General features: G+C 46.1%; 1 protein-coding gene across 1 annotated transcript in view; it reads right to left on the minus strand.

Annotated features, from left to right (window-relative positions):
• The window catches only part of LOC144764166 (A.superbus venom factor 1-like), a 1,132,054-nt gene that overhangs the window by 178,397 nt on the left and 934,448 nt on the right, over positions 1 to 19,209 (minus strand). The window contains exons 34-37 of the mRNA XM_078650288.1: positions 7,048 to 7,166; positions 6,477 to 6,566; positions 6,271 to 6,376; positions 4,738 to 4,827 (exon numbers count right to left, since the gene is read on the minus strand). Coding sequence (XP_078506414.1) covers positions 4,738 to 4,827; positions 6,271 to 6,376; positions 6,477 to 6,566; positions 7,048 to 7,166 — 405 coding nt within the window. The remainder of the gene's footprint in view (positions 1 to 4,737; positions 4,828 to 6,270; positions 6,377 to 6,476; positions 6,567 to 7,047; positions 7,167 to 19,209) is intronic.

Consider the following 19,209-nt stretch of genomic DNA (forward strand, 5'->3'; position numbering starts at 1 on the left):
AATTGCGATTCTCAAATTGCCATTTTCTCATAGAAAATCGCAAGTTGAGAATGTATCCCCATTCATTCCTATGGGCCTCTTGGCCAATAGGAATGAATGGGACACTCATTCCTTAATTGCGATTCGCAATTTACTAATCGCAATGAAGGAATTTTAGAGATTCTCAAAAAATTGCGATTTATTACATACATTCCATTTTGCAATTCTCAAATAGCGATTCCTTAAAAATCACTATTTGAGAATCGCTAAATGTAAATTACCTACATACGCCCCATTGTCAATTACGATGCCAATACCTCAAACTTTAACAAATGCGAGACCTATTGCATTGCAAATGCTTGTTTATGATGAAATTCCTGTAAGCTGCTGCTTTTATGGTTGTAAATTCTCTTTCATGGCTGTTATAAGGATGCAATGTTGCCCTTTTGTGAATCTGATACTGTCTCTATCAATGATACTACGCATATAGTTATGATATGCCTGAGACATAACTGTTTGCATTATAAATGTATACGTCCACTTCTTATGTTAATGAACTTTAATCAAGTGAGACCTGCATTATTATTCTTACAGTTTTATCACAGTATGCTATTTTTTTTTAACATGTTATCTTTCTGGGGTTTTACAGCAAGTCAGACTGTAATTAGAACCTTATACCGCTGCTGCAATCGGAGAACCGTCATTGCCATTGCTTTTATACTGTTTGCTAGCTCCTTTTTAAAAATATATTTCTGTTAAAATTTGTTGATGCTCGAAAAATTGGTTTTAACTGCTTTAGAGCTCGGTTTATTGTTTAGGGACCCCACGCCCCCCCCATCTCTCGCATTGCCTGCACTATAATCGAATTAAAAGCATTTTTCACAACTTTGGTGAATCTCTCGCCGCCTCACGCCCGTCCGCCATCTTGGGTGTGGGCTAGAGATGCTGACACCACGCTTTGGGGGTTAGCAGGCTAGTTTTTGCAAGTGTATCGAGCCACACACTATAAATAATCATCAGTATGGAGGCGCGCAGCGATCGCGCGCAGCATCGCGCCGGAGGAGCGCCAGAGGAAAGCCCGTCTGTGCCCGTCCGGGCCAGGACGGGCCCAGGGGCCACAAACTCTGGCCAAATACGTACATACTCGCCTGATGCATTATGGGCACTAAAGACTGATTCTATCTGTCTAGATGAAGCTATCTTGGCCACCTTGCAAGCCGATGCCCTGGTTCAGACTACAGGTACAGGCCCCAGGATTCTCCCCACATTTACTAGCTGCCAGCCACATGGCCTAAGGTTAGCAACACTTAACACGCGCTCTCTACAAAAGCACCACTTAGAAGTCTTCTCTCTACTGCTTGAGGGAGACATTGATATTCTCACCCTTTCTGAGACATGGCTTGGCTCCGCCTCTATGCCCGACATCTTGGCTGCCCTACCCCCAGACTATGACGCGATCTGGCATAACCGCCCAAATGACTGTAAAGGTGGGGGTGTGGCCTTTTTGTTCAAAAAATGTCTTGTAGTGAAAGAGGTTATAGCACAAAATTGTGCCTGTGCGGAGCTGTTAGGGATTAAGGTCTCGTTTAAATCCTCATGCATAGTAATACTGGTGGTTTATCGCCCGCCGCAAAGCTCTCCGGATTTCAATGACATCCTTTTTGAACTTTTGACGGACTTGGCCACCAGATACAAGTCCCTTCTGGTGGTAGGTGATTTTAATTACCACTGGGACAAAGTACCCAGAGACCCCACGGTGCCTGAGTTCGAAGCTAATCTTTCGGTGCTCAACCTGCAACAGTTAGTGGTGGGTCTGACTCATGTGAAAGGGCATATACTAGACCTTGTTTGGTCCTCCTTGCCTAACACAGAAATAACGGAGGTTAGCCCATGCATTTGGTCGGACCACTTCATGATAAAGTGCTGGGTTCCAGGCGACCCAGTGAGGGATGCCCCGAATAAGTCACGGAGGAAAATTCGTCCTTGGAACAAGGTAGAAGCCGACCTTCTAATTACGACCCTGCTCTCCTCCACTCCCACTAACATGAGCGGTACAGATTTGGACCATGATGCTAGGATGCTAAAGACCTGAATGCTTACTGCTCTGGATAAACTTGTCCCTGAGCAGTTGGAGAGTATTAGAACTAAAGGGAAAGGAGCGCCATGGTTTGACGCCTCCTTCAAACAGAAGAAGCAAGCCCTCCTTAAGGCAGAGAGAAGGTGGAGACTCCACTACTGTCAAACAGAGGCTGAAATTTTTAAAACCTTGCTCTCAAAATACAAGGCAGACATCCTGCAAAGAAAGGCTACTTTTTATGAGGGAAGAATTAGGGAAGCAATAAACATACAGCGAGAGACCTTTATGATATTAAGGGAACTCACACAACGTGAAGGGAAAATCTCGGCGTGCGACCAACCAGACTGTGACTCCTTCCAAACTTTCTTCCTTCGGAAGGTACAGGATATCATCACTGACATCAATGCACGGCCAGCTACAACCATGCTGCCTAGTCAGACTACTCAGCTGCCGTCCATGACTCTGAATAGCTTTCCTCCCACCGACGACAAGTGCCTAGTGGAACTGGTCGGACAGATCAAGTCAGGTTCAAACATAGACCCATGTCCCCCTAAAGTTTTCAAAATGGCCCTGCCAGGCATCCAGCCTCAGGTACTGAGTTTACTGAACAACTCATTGAAAACAGGTTATCTGCCAACTCGGATGAAAGAAGCCAGGGTCTCTCCACTTTTAAAGAAAGCAGGAACGGACACAAAAGCCTTAAAAAACTACAGGCCCATCTAAGATCTTGGAAAAGCACGTTCTCAGTACTCTAGCCGGCCATCTGGTAGAACATCGTCTCCTTCATGCCAGGCAGGCTGGGTTCCGGCCCCAACATAGCACAGAACTAGTCATGGCCTCGGTCGCCGATGAGCTAAGAGTCAGGGCAGATAATAACCAGCCATGCGCCCTGATTCTCTTAGACTTATCGCCGGCCTTCGATACGGTCAGTCATACCATCTTACTGGACCGTATCGCGAACTTGGGGATCACAGGCCAGGTGCTAAAGTGATAGAATCCTTCCTGTCATGTCGAACCCAGAGAGTGCAGCTAGGAGACCAACTGTCTGAGATCAGTGAAGTGACTTGGGGGGTGCCCCAGGGGTCGGCTTTATCCCCCCTGCTTTTTAACATCTACTTACAACCATTGGTGGAGGAGCTTATGCGTATGAATTGCGAAATTTTCAATTACGCAGATGATACCCAGCTATTAGTCCGGCTGGATGATACCAAAGAGGCCCAGGAATCAGTGAGGAACTTGCTCAGCTTCACAGTCAACTGGATGACTAACAATCTGTTGAAAGTGAATGCTGACAAAACGGAGGTGCTGGTGATCAGCTACAAAGAGGACCCCTGGAGTGACCTGTACTGGCCTCCTGAGTTGGGAACCACCCCGTCTCCTGGTACTGTAGTAAAAAGCTTAGGGCTAAGGATCGACGCGGATCTCTCAATGGCCCCTCAAGTCTCGGCTGTCGTCGGATCCTGCATTGGTGTGTTGAGGCAACTACGAAAGTTAGTCCCTATTTTATCTGCCTCCACCCTGCAATCGATCATATCTGCCACAGTCATTTCAAGGCTCGACTATGGCAATGCCTTATATCTTGGCCTGCCACAGAAGCTGCTGAGGAAGCTGCAGGTGGTGCAGAACGATGCAGCTAGGCTGATCCACTCCCTGCCTAGAAATTCGCATGCAACCCCCCTGCTTCAGAAGCTGCACTGGCTCCCAGTGAAATTTCGAGTCCAGTTCAAATGTCTCTGTGTGGCCCATAAGGCACTCTTTGGGAAAGCCCCAGAGTACATTAAGCAACGCTTGAAGAGGTATATTCCTGGGAGACCCTTGCGCTCAGGAACAACCTCGAATCTGATTCAACCTAGGTTCAAATTAAAAACTAAAGGAGGCAGGGCCCTGTCTGTGCTTCTCCCACAACTGTGGAATGAGCTCCCGCATACCTTGAAGGAGGAATCACAGCTTCTACCCTTCAGAAAGAAACTAAAAACCCATCTTTTTAGAAAAGCTTTCATGACAGTCTAGGCGGTGGAATATCTGAGGGTTCTATGGGCACCAGTGTGTTATGTTCTTCTGTTAAGCGCTTAGAGACCGGCGGTGATAGGCGCTATATAAATATTCTTTAACATAACATAACATAACATAATTTGTATAGATGTCGCTATTTATGTAGTGCATCATATTTTGACATTTATGAATTTATTTTTAAAATCAAATAAACTATATTGATTAATTGATTGGCTGACATAGAACAGCCTTCTGGTTGATTGTTTTTTCTTTTTGCTGATGAAATTTCAGCTGCTGCTTTTATGATTGTAAATTCTCTTTTATCTTTTGTGCGATGCCTCGTGATACATGGATGCAACGGTACAATGTGCTGCGAGTCCTGGAGCTCATAAACTTGGGTGAGTACTTTTAAGTACATTTTACGGTAGCCTTGAGATGTTTTAAATACTATTGTTGTTTGTTACTTTTATGGCATTAAATAAAGATTGAAATGAGAAAATTAGAAAAAAAGTTTAAATGAGAAAGATTTGTGTAAAATGACAACTCGGTAAATATTACTATTTTATAGCAAATGATCTGTGCTAGGAAAATTGTCAAAAGCTAATAAAAAAGATATAGAAAATAATAAAGAGTTAAGAAATAATTACATGATGGCAGCTGGTGATTACCGTTGGATCAGAAAACATTACCTTCAGCGCATCGGCAAACGTCTCTTTGGCATATTTTGCTCAAAAGCCCACTCTCCTTATCTGGATGATAGAATGTTGTACAGCGGTTCTCTGAATATAAACACAAAGTGAAGTGTATTAAATGCAATTATTTGTTCGATATAAATTCGTAGTAGTTTGAAAAATACCTTTTGGAAAGAATAAGCCTTACCAGGCATAGCACAAAAGGCATGATGGATGGGTTAAGGAAGAGAGGAACATTTAAACTAGATATACTTCTGATGGTAAATAACCCGTTGAAAAGAACGGGGGGACCAAGTAAACATAACGGTCTTCATTTGACAATATAGCCTGTATAAAAATGTATATATTTCCATGATAATGAAATGTCTAGGTCTAATTTTGGTAACTACTAAGGGCCAGATTTACAATCCCTTGCAACACTTTTGTGCAGCTGTTGCGTCACTTTTGTGATGCAGTTGCGGCGTAAACAGTGCGGCCAATTTACAACGTAACTCGTCTAGGGAGATGCGTCATGTTGTAAAGCCCTGCGTTACATTATACCTGCGTTCCCAAGCAGCAAGGCCTCGTAAAAGTGACGCAGTGACATCTACCAGATCTCACTGCGCCATTTCTAGGATGCCACTGCGTCAAAACCTTACACCTGCTTGAAGCAGGCATAAGGAGTGACGCAGTACAATCAGTATAGGCCTCAACATGCATTGCTGGAGTTGCGTTGTGCTTGCGACACGACTCCAGCAATGCATGACTTTTGGGCCAACAGATGCATTAGAATTTCGGACGCATCTGTCTATCCTTGCGCCATGGCGTGCCGTATTATAAATATGGCGCATCCATGGTGGCGCTAGGGTATCGCAGGCTGGAGCAGGGAAATGACGCATTTCCACAGATGCATCCGTTTCTTGTAAATCTGAAACTATATGTTTTTAAAAAGTAAAATATTGCAGTTTATCGTATAGAGTTTGAACAAACATTTTTTCATGCAAGTACAGTTCCCATCAACATAGAGTCTGCCTTCCTGGGGCTTTGAGCTGCACAAGCCATGGAAGAAATTGTTAAATTCCCAGAGCCCACACTCCCTATGGCATTTGTAGCCTAAGAACCCTAAGTTACTCACTCAGGAAGCACCTGATATGTTTGCAGATACTGTCACACTTTGGAAACATATATAATTTCTTTTTGTCAAAAGAAGTAGTAAAGGCTTTCTTAGTAGAGGAAAGGAAGGTAACATGATCATATTTCATGGTGGTGTAGTAAAAGATGTTTCTCCTCAGGCAAGGGATTGGAAATGGTTCCGATAAAAGTTACATTCTACTGCATCCTTTTGGGAGCACATTTTGGAGCATTTATTTGTGAATCTGGGTGACAGCAACCTTTTTCCAATTATTGATGTGAAATGAATTGCAGATGAGTTTGACCCAAAATTTACGAGTGGATAAGAGGATAGGGAGCTGTTTGCCATGCCATGAGTTGCTATCCCTCCTTCATCTCATGCATTTAGTAATTTTATAAAAAGAGGTTTATTGTGGTTACCTAGAGAATAAAATTCATACACGGTGACAGCGGCTGGCTGAATCAGACCAACTTTGAAAAATTGGTGGGCTTTAAATGAAAAACAGTCATTTTCCTTGTGTGAAACCTAAAGAGAAAGCAAAAAATACTCAGATGAGAGAGGGGAATGGAAAAAGTACCATCACTGAAGACAGTGTTAAAATTAACCCAAGTGTAAGAATCCTTACCTTATCTAAATAGATGATTACATTTCTTTTATCTGACATGCCTTTTTCTATTTCAAACTTGGAAATATATCTGTCCACTGGCTCCGAAAGCTAAGCATAAGACAGCAAAGATCACAAATTAATGTAACAGTTAAAACCCTCTTTGACCCACCAATTTCTTGCCTCATGTCCTTTCTTTACAAAGCACTTCTAATCACAATGCATGTAAGTAATAGGGGAATACTCTTACCTAAATTACTTATCATACAAATGGATCTGTCTGCAAACTTATGTTTTAAAGAGATCCAACCCTCGTTAATTTCCATAGCAAATGTGAGATCTATCTGTCTGTTTTTCTTATAATAGAACCAATTTATCAATACAAATAAATATTGTCCAGTCATTATCTAAGACAGTGCTGAGGGATTTTGTGTCAATGTTATCGGCTAGTGGAAGAACTATCTTATATGAAATGTAAATACAATATACTCCTTTGTCAGAAATTGGAGCTAAGTAAGCGAGATGCTTGGAAAGTGCTGTAATGTGGCATCATACCTTTTAACTTACTTTAGGTTTGTGGCTTCATACTTACCTTCCTGAGATCATCAATATCTGGGGAAAATCCACTCAGCATGGAAATGTCCACAATAGTCATGGTGGAATCAGCTTCTCCAAGATACCTGATAAAGGTAATATGGAAGGCAAGAGTCACTAAAATATCAAAATTAACACCAGGATATTTAAAAAGAACACATTTAAGTGGATCAGATTACAAAAAAGAACTCTACTGCTGAGACTCAAAAGTGTACATGCAGGCACTTTTATCATACTGTGTGTGTGATTCTATGTCAGGACCGGAGGCGAGGATTAAGCTATTCTTTATCCACTTTATTGAATAGCAGCCATTTAAAGTTAAAGTAAATAACTACTATTCCCACGAAACATCAGGAATAACAACAAAGAAACAATAGAGTGTCCAGAGAATCCATGGATAGAGTCCCCTTCCATCTGCACTAATCACAGGGCTCCAAGGTGCTGGTAGTTCCCTGTCATTGTCTATTCCCCCTCTTTTTTCGCTGCTTGCATCCAGATACGTTTGATTTTACTTTCTCTCCAATTCTTCTTGCTTATTGTGCTGGTTTCTCATTAACTCAAGCCTTAGGGCTTTTGCTTTTCTCATTTATATGCTCTCCAGAGCTACCGTCCTTGTGTCTTGCATTCTCGTACTGTGATACCTCATTCATTGCTCACCTCAGGGCACGCTTGTCAACAGTCACGCGCGCTGAGCATTCAATCGCTGACGCACGCCCGTTTACGCTTTGTTTTTCATGTAGCTTGTATTTTGACTAACACGCGAGTCACCCGCTACTCGGCTTACGCACGCCTGCCGTGGGAGCATTTGGGCTCCCTAGCGGCTGCGACCACACGGTGCAGGCTCGCGGTGCGCTCCTCCCACCACCAGAAGGTGCCCTTGCATGTCCTCACCCACGGTGTGCGCGCTTGAAATTCCGCGCCTTCTGCGCATTCTACATTCCAAGCCGCAATGCCGTGGGGGAGCTTTGTTGCCTGCTGCTACACCCGCTGTGTTGGTCTGTAATCTCTGCCTTTAGGCAGCTTTTCAATCATGTACGCTCCCTAAACGCCTGCTTTGTGTGGGTTTGTACCTGCCATTACGCAGATCAATCAGCGGTCTTCCCGCCCAGTGGTCAGTAATTGTAGGGCTAGAAATGCTCTTGTATAGAGTCAGTACTGCAGGTCCACTGGACTGCTGGGACCCCTTTTGGCAGGGCGCCCCCTCTTTACTTGCACCAGGGCTGTTGGGTCCCAGCCTGTCTGCCCATTGTAACACGAGTGCTACCCGCAAAGAACTTTCGGCTGACACACAGCCCCCCTTACTTTGAGGTAACCCTCTACCACACTAAACCACTTACCTGTGTAGCGCCATCTTCTCCTGATCCTAATGGATACTTACCAGTGCAATGCCCACCAGGATGATCAGTGGGAGAAGGACCCACTTACCGCACTTCAGTGGTATGAGGACTTTTTCGATGCAGTATAGGCATCTATTCATAAGGTGTTGGCGCAAGCTATGGTGCCCCTGGAGGCCGGCCTGTCCCACTGGATTACGCTGGCCAAGGCCGCCCATAACTTACCGGCCACCTCAACCCCCAGTGGAGCCCCTGCTGACACACAGCCACCCACTCCCAAACACCCCAGAGACACGGGGTGGACTCAGAGGCCTTTGACCACCTCAAACAAGCTTTTTTGGCAAACAATGTCCCTCCAGTGACACCCACTGCCCCAGGGGATGATGATTAAGGGGACAATGATGATGCAGCTGGCCCATCATGCTCCTGGTGCCCTTCCCGCCCTGCGCCTAATTCAGACACCCAGAGCCTCTGTGTGGACATGTTAGATCCGGAGGATATCCTCCACCGTAGGTCCTCAGACTGCACACCTTCAGACAAGGTTGCCCAATATGTCGCCAGCTGGATCCATCGATCGTTAGAGGCCACAGCTCACAACTGCCTTAGGGCGCAGTGCCCCTGACCCTTTCTCGAAGGGAAAGTTGCTGCCACCCCCGATATTGACCCCCGCATGGCGACATTCCTCCAAAAGTTTGTCAAGGTCTTGGCGGGCTTGCCAAGACAAGCTCCTAGATGCCCTAGGGCCAACCACTAAAATCCTTGACATGGCAGAGGAAGCAAAGTTGTTGGGGTCCCTGATCTCCTCAGAGTACCTCTCTTCTTGGGCCCAACGCGCAGGGGTCTTCCTCTGGAATGCCAACTGTGCTATTTCCACGGAGCGGAGCAGGTCCTTACTGATTAAGATATACCCCAAACTAGGGGACCTGGCTAATTCAGAAGCAGGCCCAATAGAACAGGGCAGTCTTTTTCCTGGAGCCTTTCTTAAAAGAACTAGGGAAGTTTGTGACCACCGTTACCTCTTTAGACAAGGCACAATCTTCAATTAAGAAGGTGTTTCACTCTTGGGTTTTCCTAGGGGCCAGAAAAGGCATGGGCTGCTCATCCGGCTGCCCTAACCAGAAAAGGGGCCAAGGATTCAATCACGGGCAGTATCAAGACCAGGCCAGGTTTGGGAACTGTTACCCAACGCGAGGACGACGTGGCGAACACAGATGCGGCAGAGACGGTAGCGCCTCCAACTCTTCGGATGAATGTTCTCCCTTCTTCCCTTCTAAAAGTGGAGGGCCGTCTGGCGCATTTTTTCCAGGCCTGGACTTCCATCAAGGGGGCTGCTTGGGTTTTTCAAACCATACAGGGGTTGCATATAGCGTTCCATTGGGAGCCTTCGCAACCGGTTCACCCGCGCCTCCTCTCCTTTTCGTCAACAGATGCTGCTTTGGTCGACCAGGATGTCCAGTCTCTTCTGGACAAAATGGTCATTGAGGAAACCCTACCCCACCCCAGAGGCTTCAGCAACCTCTTCCTGGTGGACAAGACGGACAGGGGCCAGAGACCCATCATCAACTTACACATAGTTAACGAGTGGCTGGTTTACCGCCACTAAAAGATGGCGGAATCTATCTCCTTCGCAATATTTTCAGGCGCAACGACTGGATGGCGCGCTTCGACCTCAAGGACGCCTACCTTACGCTCCCCATCTTCCCTCCGCACAGGAGGTTCTTGCAGTTTTCCTGGCGGAGCAAGATGTACAAGTTCACCACTCTGACGTTCAGCCTTTCCTCCGCCCCCTGGTTCTTCACCAAGGTCCTCTGATCAGTGATGGAACGTCTGCGAGCATCCGGTATGAGACTCGTGTGTAACTGCACAACATCTTGCTGATGGCTAAGTGCCCCAACACTCTATCTTGCCAGCTTCATACAATGGTCGACCTCCTTCAGAGCCTAGGCTTCGTGATCAATGAGGCGAAATCCACTCTGATTCTGGCCCAGCGGGTTGTTTTTCTCGGTTTTTCAATCGACTCCGTAGAGTGTACTCTCAGTCTCCCGTCTCGCAAGATAGCAAAGATCTGTCACAAAATTCAGAGAGCTCTCTTGCAGACTTAAATCTCCCTCAGGCAGCTAGCCCGTATAGTGGGCCTCCTCGCGGCCTCGATCCAGGCTATTTTCCTGGGTCCTCTCCATTACAGAGCCCTCCAGGGCCTCAAGGTTTGGTAGCTCCATTGGTGGCTCACCAATATGGAAGCCTGGAATGGGTGGGCAATCTTCAGTTCCGAGCCAGATATCATTATAGAGTCAGACGCCAGCAGATCTGGCTGGCGCATGAGGTGTGGCGACTTCTCCACTGGAGGTGTGTGGACACCACAAGAACAACGGGTATACATCAACTGTCTGGAGCTCTTAGGAGGTTCATTTGCGATCCAATGTTGGAGGAAGGACTCAGTCCGGTCCTGCGTCCTCCTATAGATGGACAACATTTCGGCGGTCCAATACATCAACCATTTTGGGGGCACACGATCGAGAGCACTCTCGGACATGGCAGTGAACTTCTGGCAGTACTGCCTGGACCATTACATCTCCATCACAGCGGAGTATCTTCCGGGACAGGACAGCGAGGTGGTGGACTTCCATTCACGTTATTTCCACAACATGAGCCTCTGGAAGCTACACTTGGGGGTCTTCGCGGACCTCCAGAGCCTTTGGTGTCCTTTTTCAGTGGACCTCTTTGCTTCTCGCCTGGATCACCAGATCCACAGGTTCTTCAGCTGGAGACTGGATCCTCTTGCAGAGACAACTGTCGCGTTCATGTAGGACTGGCAGGGCGAATGTCTCGTACCACGCTCACCGCCAGAGAGCAGACGTGGTACTTATCTCACCAATTTGGAGGTCTCAAGTTTGGTTTCCAGTTCTTGTGGAACCTTCTTGGGATTCTCCAATCCCACTCCCCCGCTTTCCAACACTCCTTCTCAGTCCAGGCAAGGATGCCCACTCATTAATCGCAAGGCTCCCTAGCCCCAATGGCATGGCGGATTAAAGGGGACGATGGGCGGTCCCAGGCCTTTTGGGAGCGGCTGAGAAATTCATGTTCAAGGCCTGGGTGGTCAGTACCGTCAAGAGATACCGCTCCACCTCGAGAAAGTGGTATCGTTGGTGTGTGTAATGGAGTCTCAATCCTGTGACAGCAGATGTGACGTCCATTCTGAATTTTTGGGCTGCCTTGGCAGAGGAAGGCCTCGCTTATAGAACCATTAATACTTTCTGCTCTGCCATTTCAGCGTGTCATACCATGGTGGATGGCTCTCCTATGGTCGAACATCCCTTGGTCTGCCGTCTTCTTTGAGGCACCTGCCTCTCTATACCTCCAGAGAATTGTTATTCTCAGCTCTGGGCTGTTATCCAGGTCTTGAACTTGTTTTTGTCCTGGCAAACCAATTGATTCCTCTCTAGGGAAGAGCTCTCTGCGAAGTTGGCCATGCTTCTTTGCCTTATCTCTTGCAGACGGGTTTCCGATATCGGGCCTTGGACGTTTCAGGCAGGTTATTCTCCCAGACGGGAGTTACCTTCACAATTCATAGACGCATTAAATGTGGGACGAAAACCATCTCTTATCCCGCTTTTCCAGGTTCTCCGAAGCTGTGAGTTGTTTCCTGCTTCAAGGCATATGAGGAGATGTCGGCGGAGTTCCGTCATCCAGGGGAGTGGCAATTGCTTATTGCTCTCAAGAAGCCCCACAAAGGTGTATCTTCCCTCACTATTGCCCGTTAGGGAAGATGGGTGATGCAGGAAGCAGGCATTGACCTTCGTGCCTTCGGGGTTCATTCTACCAGAGGGGCTACGGCCTCTAAAGCGTTTACCCTGGGAGCTCGTCTGGTCTTGAGACTCTACCTTTAAGCGGTTTTACTTCAAACCGGTTATTGACATGGCTCACTTGGTCGTGAGCAAGCTTTAAACAAGCATAATTCTCACCTCCGATACTGACATAGAATGAAAAATTTCCTAGTTATGGTAACTGAAAGTTTCAATTCTATTAAGGACTCAGAGGCGAGGATTATCCCACCCAGGGTACACGTTTTCATTGGTACCTTCCCACCCTCGTACTAGGGTAAGTAATTTGTTTAACTTGCTTGGCCACGTTAACTGTCGAGGTTTTCTGCGAATGTTTCTGTGATGTCTCCCCTACAGGGCTAAACCTTAGCCACTACTGTCGCTTACACTATACCTTTGCTTCTACAGGCGAGTCTGACAAATAAGAGTCATGATGCGTCCTCGCTGGCTGACCTTGAGAGACGAAAGAGGGGGAAGTGACAGTGCCAGGGGACTACTAGCACATTGGAGCCCTGTGATTGGTGCCGATGGAAAGAGACTCTCTATCCATGGACACTCTATCATTTCTTTGTTGTTATTCCCTATGTTTCATGGGAATAGTAGTTGGTTACTTTAACTTTAAATGGCTGCTATTCAATAAAGTAGAGAAAGAATAGCATAATCCTCGCCTCCGAGTCCTTAATAGAATTGAAACTTTCCGTTACGATAGCTAGTAAATTAATCTTTCTAAAGTATACAAAGAAACAAACAGCTCTAGCACGATAAATATACAATATAATTTTACCAAAGTAACCTAATATTCGTTATTGTTGAGGGTTATTTGGAATTATTACTTAAACATTTTCACACATAAAAGCTTTTCAGGTCTCGCCTGACCCAGCGCATGCGCTGATCCAGGCGAGACATTTAGTGAGGGCTCAAAAAATGCTACCATGCCCAGCCTGGCCAGCCTATAGCTACAGTGCATGTGCACGGGCACGCGCTTAGGAGCCGAGGCGCCAAATGGCAAACCTCATCATACTCATTAAGCGCCCACGCTCACTTTACCAGTGCCCCTTTGATGTTCGCCTGCGATCACTTTCGCAGCGCCCCTTTGATGTTCTCGTTCAAAGAACATCAAACATCATACATCAAAGAACATGTTGTGTTAATGCTTTGCTGCTGCCCGTTTGACTTACAACATGCTTTATCTTTCCACAAATATGATGTTTGTGTTCCTATATTATGAGATGCTTTTAGTATTACTGTCACACACACAACCACAACCGCACACACAACCACAACCAGACACACACAACCATACACACAACCAAACACACAACCACACACACAACCACACACACACACAACCACACACAACCACACATACAACCACCCACACAACCACACCCACAGACACACACACAAAACAACAACCACACAACCAAACACACAACCAAACACACAACCACATGCACACACAACCCCATACTCAACCACACTCACAACCACATGCACAACCACACAACCACACACACAACCACACACACACAACCACACACACAACCACACACACACAACCACAACCACACACACAACCACACCTGACCACATACACAACCAAACACACACCAACAACCACACACAACCACACCCACAGCCACACACATACAACATCAACCACACAACCACACACACAACTACACACACACACAATCCCACACACAACCACACACACACAACCACACACAATCACAACCACACACACAAACACATGCACAACCACACAACCACACACACAGCCACACACAACAACAGCCACACAAAACCACAACCACACACAACCACATCTGACCACACCCACAAACACGCACACACGCACAACCACACACACAAACACACACACAACCACACATACACATACAACCACACACACAACCACACACACATAACTCCACATGACCACAACCACACACACAACCACACAACCACAACCACACACAACCACACACACAACCACAACCACATGCACAACCACACAAACACACACAACCACACACACAACCACACACAACCACACACAACCACACACACAACCACACACACACAACCACACACACAACCACAACCACACACAACCACACACACAACCACAACCACAACCACACACAACCACACACAGCCACAAACACAACACACACAACCACACACACACACAGCCACAACCACACACACAACCACACGCAACCACAACCACACACATAACTACACACACAACCACACACACAACCATACACAACCACACACAACCACACACACAACCACAACCACACAACCACCCACACAACCACACATACAACTACACACACACACCCAACCACACACACATACACACACAACCACACACACAGCCACACACACAACCACACACACAACCACACACACACACACACACACAAACACACATCCAACCACACACACACACACACACTCAATCACACCCAACCACACACAAACAACCACAAGCACACACCCTCTCACACACACACACAAACACAACACAACACACACAATCACACACACACAACCACACACCCAAAACCACACACACAACCACAACCAGACACACAACCACACACACACAACCACACACACACACACAAACACACACACAACCACATAACCACACACAACCACACACACACACAACCACAACCACACATACAACCACACACACAACCACACACACAACTACACACACAACCACACCGTCAGTGCACACTTTCACCAGACACATCTGACCACACACACAAACCACACACAACCACACAACCGCACACAGCCACAAACACAACACACACACACACACACAACCACAACCACACCCATACAACCACACACACACAACCACAACCACACACACAACAACAACCATACACACACACACACACAACCACACATACAAACACACACAACCATACACAACCACACACACAACCACACACACAACCACACAACCGCCCACACAACCTCACATATAACCACACACACACACCCGACCACACACACACAAACACACACACACATACACACACAACCCCACACACACAACCACACACACAACCACACACACACCCACACACACCCACAAACACACACACAACCACACACACACACAAACACACACACAACCACAACCACACACACAATCACACCCAACCACACACAAACAACCACAAGCACACACACAAGCATACACACACACACACACACACCCACAAACACAACACACACAACCACACACACACAACCACACACACACAACCACAACCACACACAGAACCTCAACCACACACCCACACACACACACACAACCACACACACAACTACACACAACCACACATACAACCACACACACAACCATACACAACTACACACACAACCACACACACAACCACACACACAACCACACACAACCCCACACATACACCCAACCACACACACATAAACACACACACACATACACACACAACCACACACACAGCCACACACACAAGCACACACACAACCACACACATACACAACCACACACACACAACCACACACAAACACACACACAACCACACACACACACAATCACACCCAACCACACACAAACAACCACAAGCACACACACAGGCACACACACACAACCACAAACACAACACAACACACACAACACACACAACCACACACACAACCAACCACACACCCACAACCACACTCACAACCACAACCAGACACACAACCACACACACACAACCACACACAGAACAACACACACACACAACCACACAAACACGCACAACCACGCATACACGTGTTACCATCCTTGTGGGGACTATGTGTGAATACCTGCCTTGTGGGGACTTACCTTTCCCAATGTTTTTAAAACACACAACAAACAGAAAAATGTTAAGAAAAAATTCATGATACAGGATCCTGCTTCAAATTTGCAAATATATTGTTATTTAATTGTGCGCACAGCACCATCCTTGTGGGGACTTGAACATGTGCTACCATCCTTGTGGGGACCTAGTCCATAACACTATTTGTGATTGAATACAGTCGAAGGCACATGGCTAAATGTTTATTTGAGCAACAATATACACAAACAACATTATAATATGTTCATATATGAATTGCTGCATATATAATAGGGGTATACATTAAAGGTAGATTATCTTAATTTGCCAGAAAATACCATATGATGCTTAACGAAAGACACTTAAAGCTGCATTTAACCTATTTATTAGTGCTTAAAATCTTAGGAGATAAGGGAACTAACACATAAAGAAATTAACATATAGAACAAAGGAATATGGTTAAGTGGAATCCAGAGCTTGAGTAGCTGCTTACATTTTTACCAAAATAGATGTTTAAGTTCCAAAAGAGATACTGAAATAGTGTGTACATTCAAAGCTTGAATCCCATTATAAAGGGTGTGACGCTAATGATGTTCAAGTCCACACAGAGGTTGTGTGTAATTATAGAAATGCTCCAAGTCCCTACAGAGATAGTGTGTTATCATAGAGATGTTCAAGTCCCCACAGAGATAGTGTGTTATCACAGAGATGTTCAAGTCCCCACAGAGATGGTGTGTAATTATAGTGATGTTCAAGTCCCCACAAAGATAGTGTTTTATTACAATGTTGTTCAAGTCCCCACAAAGATAGTGTGTTATTATAGCGATGTTTAAGTCCCCACAGAGATAGTGCATGAAGGTGATTGTGTTTAAGTTCTCATTAAAATAGGGCCCGATACACAAAGGTACACTTAGACCAAACGTCTAACTTTACTACTTTTCAGTATTCAAAAAGCTCCATACAGAGAATGTGAAGCTGGTGATGCTCAAGCCAAAACAGAGCTTGTGTGTAATTAAATGAATGTTCAAATCCCCACAGAGATGGTGTGTGACTATAGTATTACCACGGTCAGCAAATAGAATGTGTGTGATTATAGACATGCCCAGGTCCCCACAGATATAGTGTGTGATTATAGACATGCCCAGGTCCCCATAGAGATAGTGTGTGATTATAGACACGCCCAGGTCCCCACAGAGATAGTGTGCGATTATAGACATGCCCAGGTCCCCATAGAGATAGTGTGTGATTATAGACATGCCCAGGTCCCCACAGAGATAGTGTGTGATTAGAGATGTTTAGGTCCCCACAGAGATAGTGTGTGATTATACACATTCCCAGGTCCCCACAGAGATGGTGTGTGATTATAGACATGCCCAGGTCCCCACAGAGATAGTGTGTGATTAGAGATGTTTAGGTCCCCACAGAGATAGTGTGTGATTATACACATGCCCAGGTCCCCACAGAGATAGTGTGTGATTATAGACATGCCCAGGTTCCCACAGAGATAGTGTGTGATTATAGAGATGTCTTGGTCCCCACAGAGATGTTGTGTGACTATAGTATTACCACGGTTGCCAAAGAGAATGTGTGTGATTACAGACATGCCCAGGTCCACACAGAGATAGCGTGTGATTTTTTTAAAAACTTTTTTTATTTTATAAAACAAAGGAAAACAACACAACAAATATACAATCAAGGCAATACAGCAATAGTACATCCATCAGGTCTGTGCTCAAGGAGGACGGGAGATACAAGACAACAGGATAGAAGATTCTTTGAATACAGATGAAGGGAGGGGGCCAAAGGCGGAATTACATATGAACATCACAATGTACCACAGCTAGAAGGAATGCAGGTCAGGGCGATTGGGCAGGACTAGGAATCTCAGCGAGTGGGGGCGTACAGATATCTCCACGGTATGAGTTCCACTGGTCCCAAATTTTCCCCCATTTTTTGGGTCTGCCTCTTGCCATATACACTGTCTTTTCTCTGAACATTCACCAGTCTATACCCTCTTTCCAAGCAGTCACTGTAGGTGGTCTCGGTGACCCCCACAATTGTGCAATATCCCTCTTAGCAACCATATTGGCAAGAGTCACCCACCGAAGCTGCGACACGTCATAATCATTCGGACCCCACACATTCAATAAACATTGTCGGGCTTCTGGTATCATCACAACACCCGTTACTTCATCCATCACCTCATGTATACGTTTCCAAAATCGCACCACCTCAGGGCATTCCCATATGATATGGAGATAGGTGCCAAGGAGACCACACCCACGCCTACACATGCCATCCGTGGAGTAGCCCATATGGATCAGACGGGGACCGGTGACATAGATTCTGTGGAGGATCTTGAGTTGGATCAGGCGGAGGCGGGCCGGAATCGCCACCTCCCTGGGAGAGGAGATCGCGGACTGCCAGTCCTCATCATCTAGTTCAATACCATCAGCAATCCATGCTTCACGAAGGCGATCAAGCAAACTCGATCGATCATTAATCATTTTCTTATAGATCAATGAGATAGTACTGTCTGGCACATGACCGTCTAGTATACGATCTTCGAGGGGGGAGGATTCCGGAATATCACTACCCACTGGCAACACAGAGTTCAGAGCATGGCGTACCTGGACATAACGGAATTTTTCCCTGTCACTCAGCTTATACTCGACTTGCAGATCCGAGAAGGTCTTCACTCCTCCTTTAACTCAGAGGTCACGCACTTTACTAATACCGATCGTGTCCCATGTATCAAATCCCTTCGTCTTCCATAGGCAACCCAATTTCGCAGAGGCATAGAGCGGAGTTGCGCCAGTCAGTTTATCACTCCAGCCCATAGCCGCCGTTGCGCTATGCCATACCCGCACGGCTATAGCGGTAGGTCCCGAGAGATGCGAACGGGAGGGTCCCGAATAAAGCGCCCTATAGTAGTCACCACCTGGGAGCAGCAACTTATCCATTTCAAAAGCCGGATTCAACGCCGGGCCATAGATCCCGTGGTTGATGGCAGTGAGGTGGGAGGCCCAATAATACCTACGAATATCCGGGAGCGCTATACCGCCATCATACCAGGGAAGTGTCAATTTTGGAAGAGCGATGCGTGAACGTCCGTCCCATA

Source organism: Lissotriton helveticus, chromosome 1_1 (genome assembly GCF_964261635.1).
Source record: "Lissotriton helveticus chromosome 1_1, aLisHel1.1, whole genome shotgun sequence".
Lineage (NCBI taxonomy): Eukaryota > Metazoa > Chordata > Amphibia > Caudata > Salamandridae > Lissotriton > Lissotriton helveticus.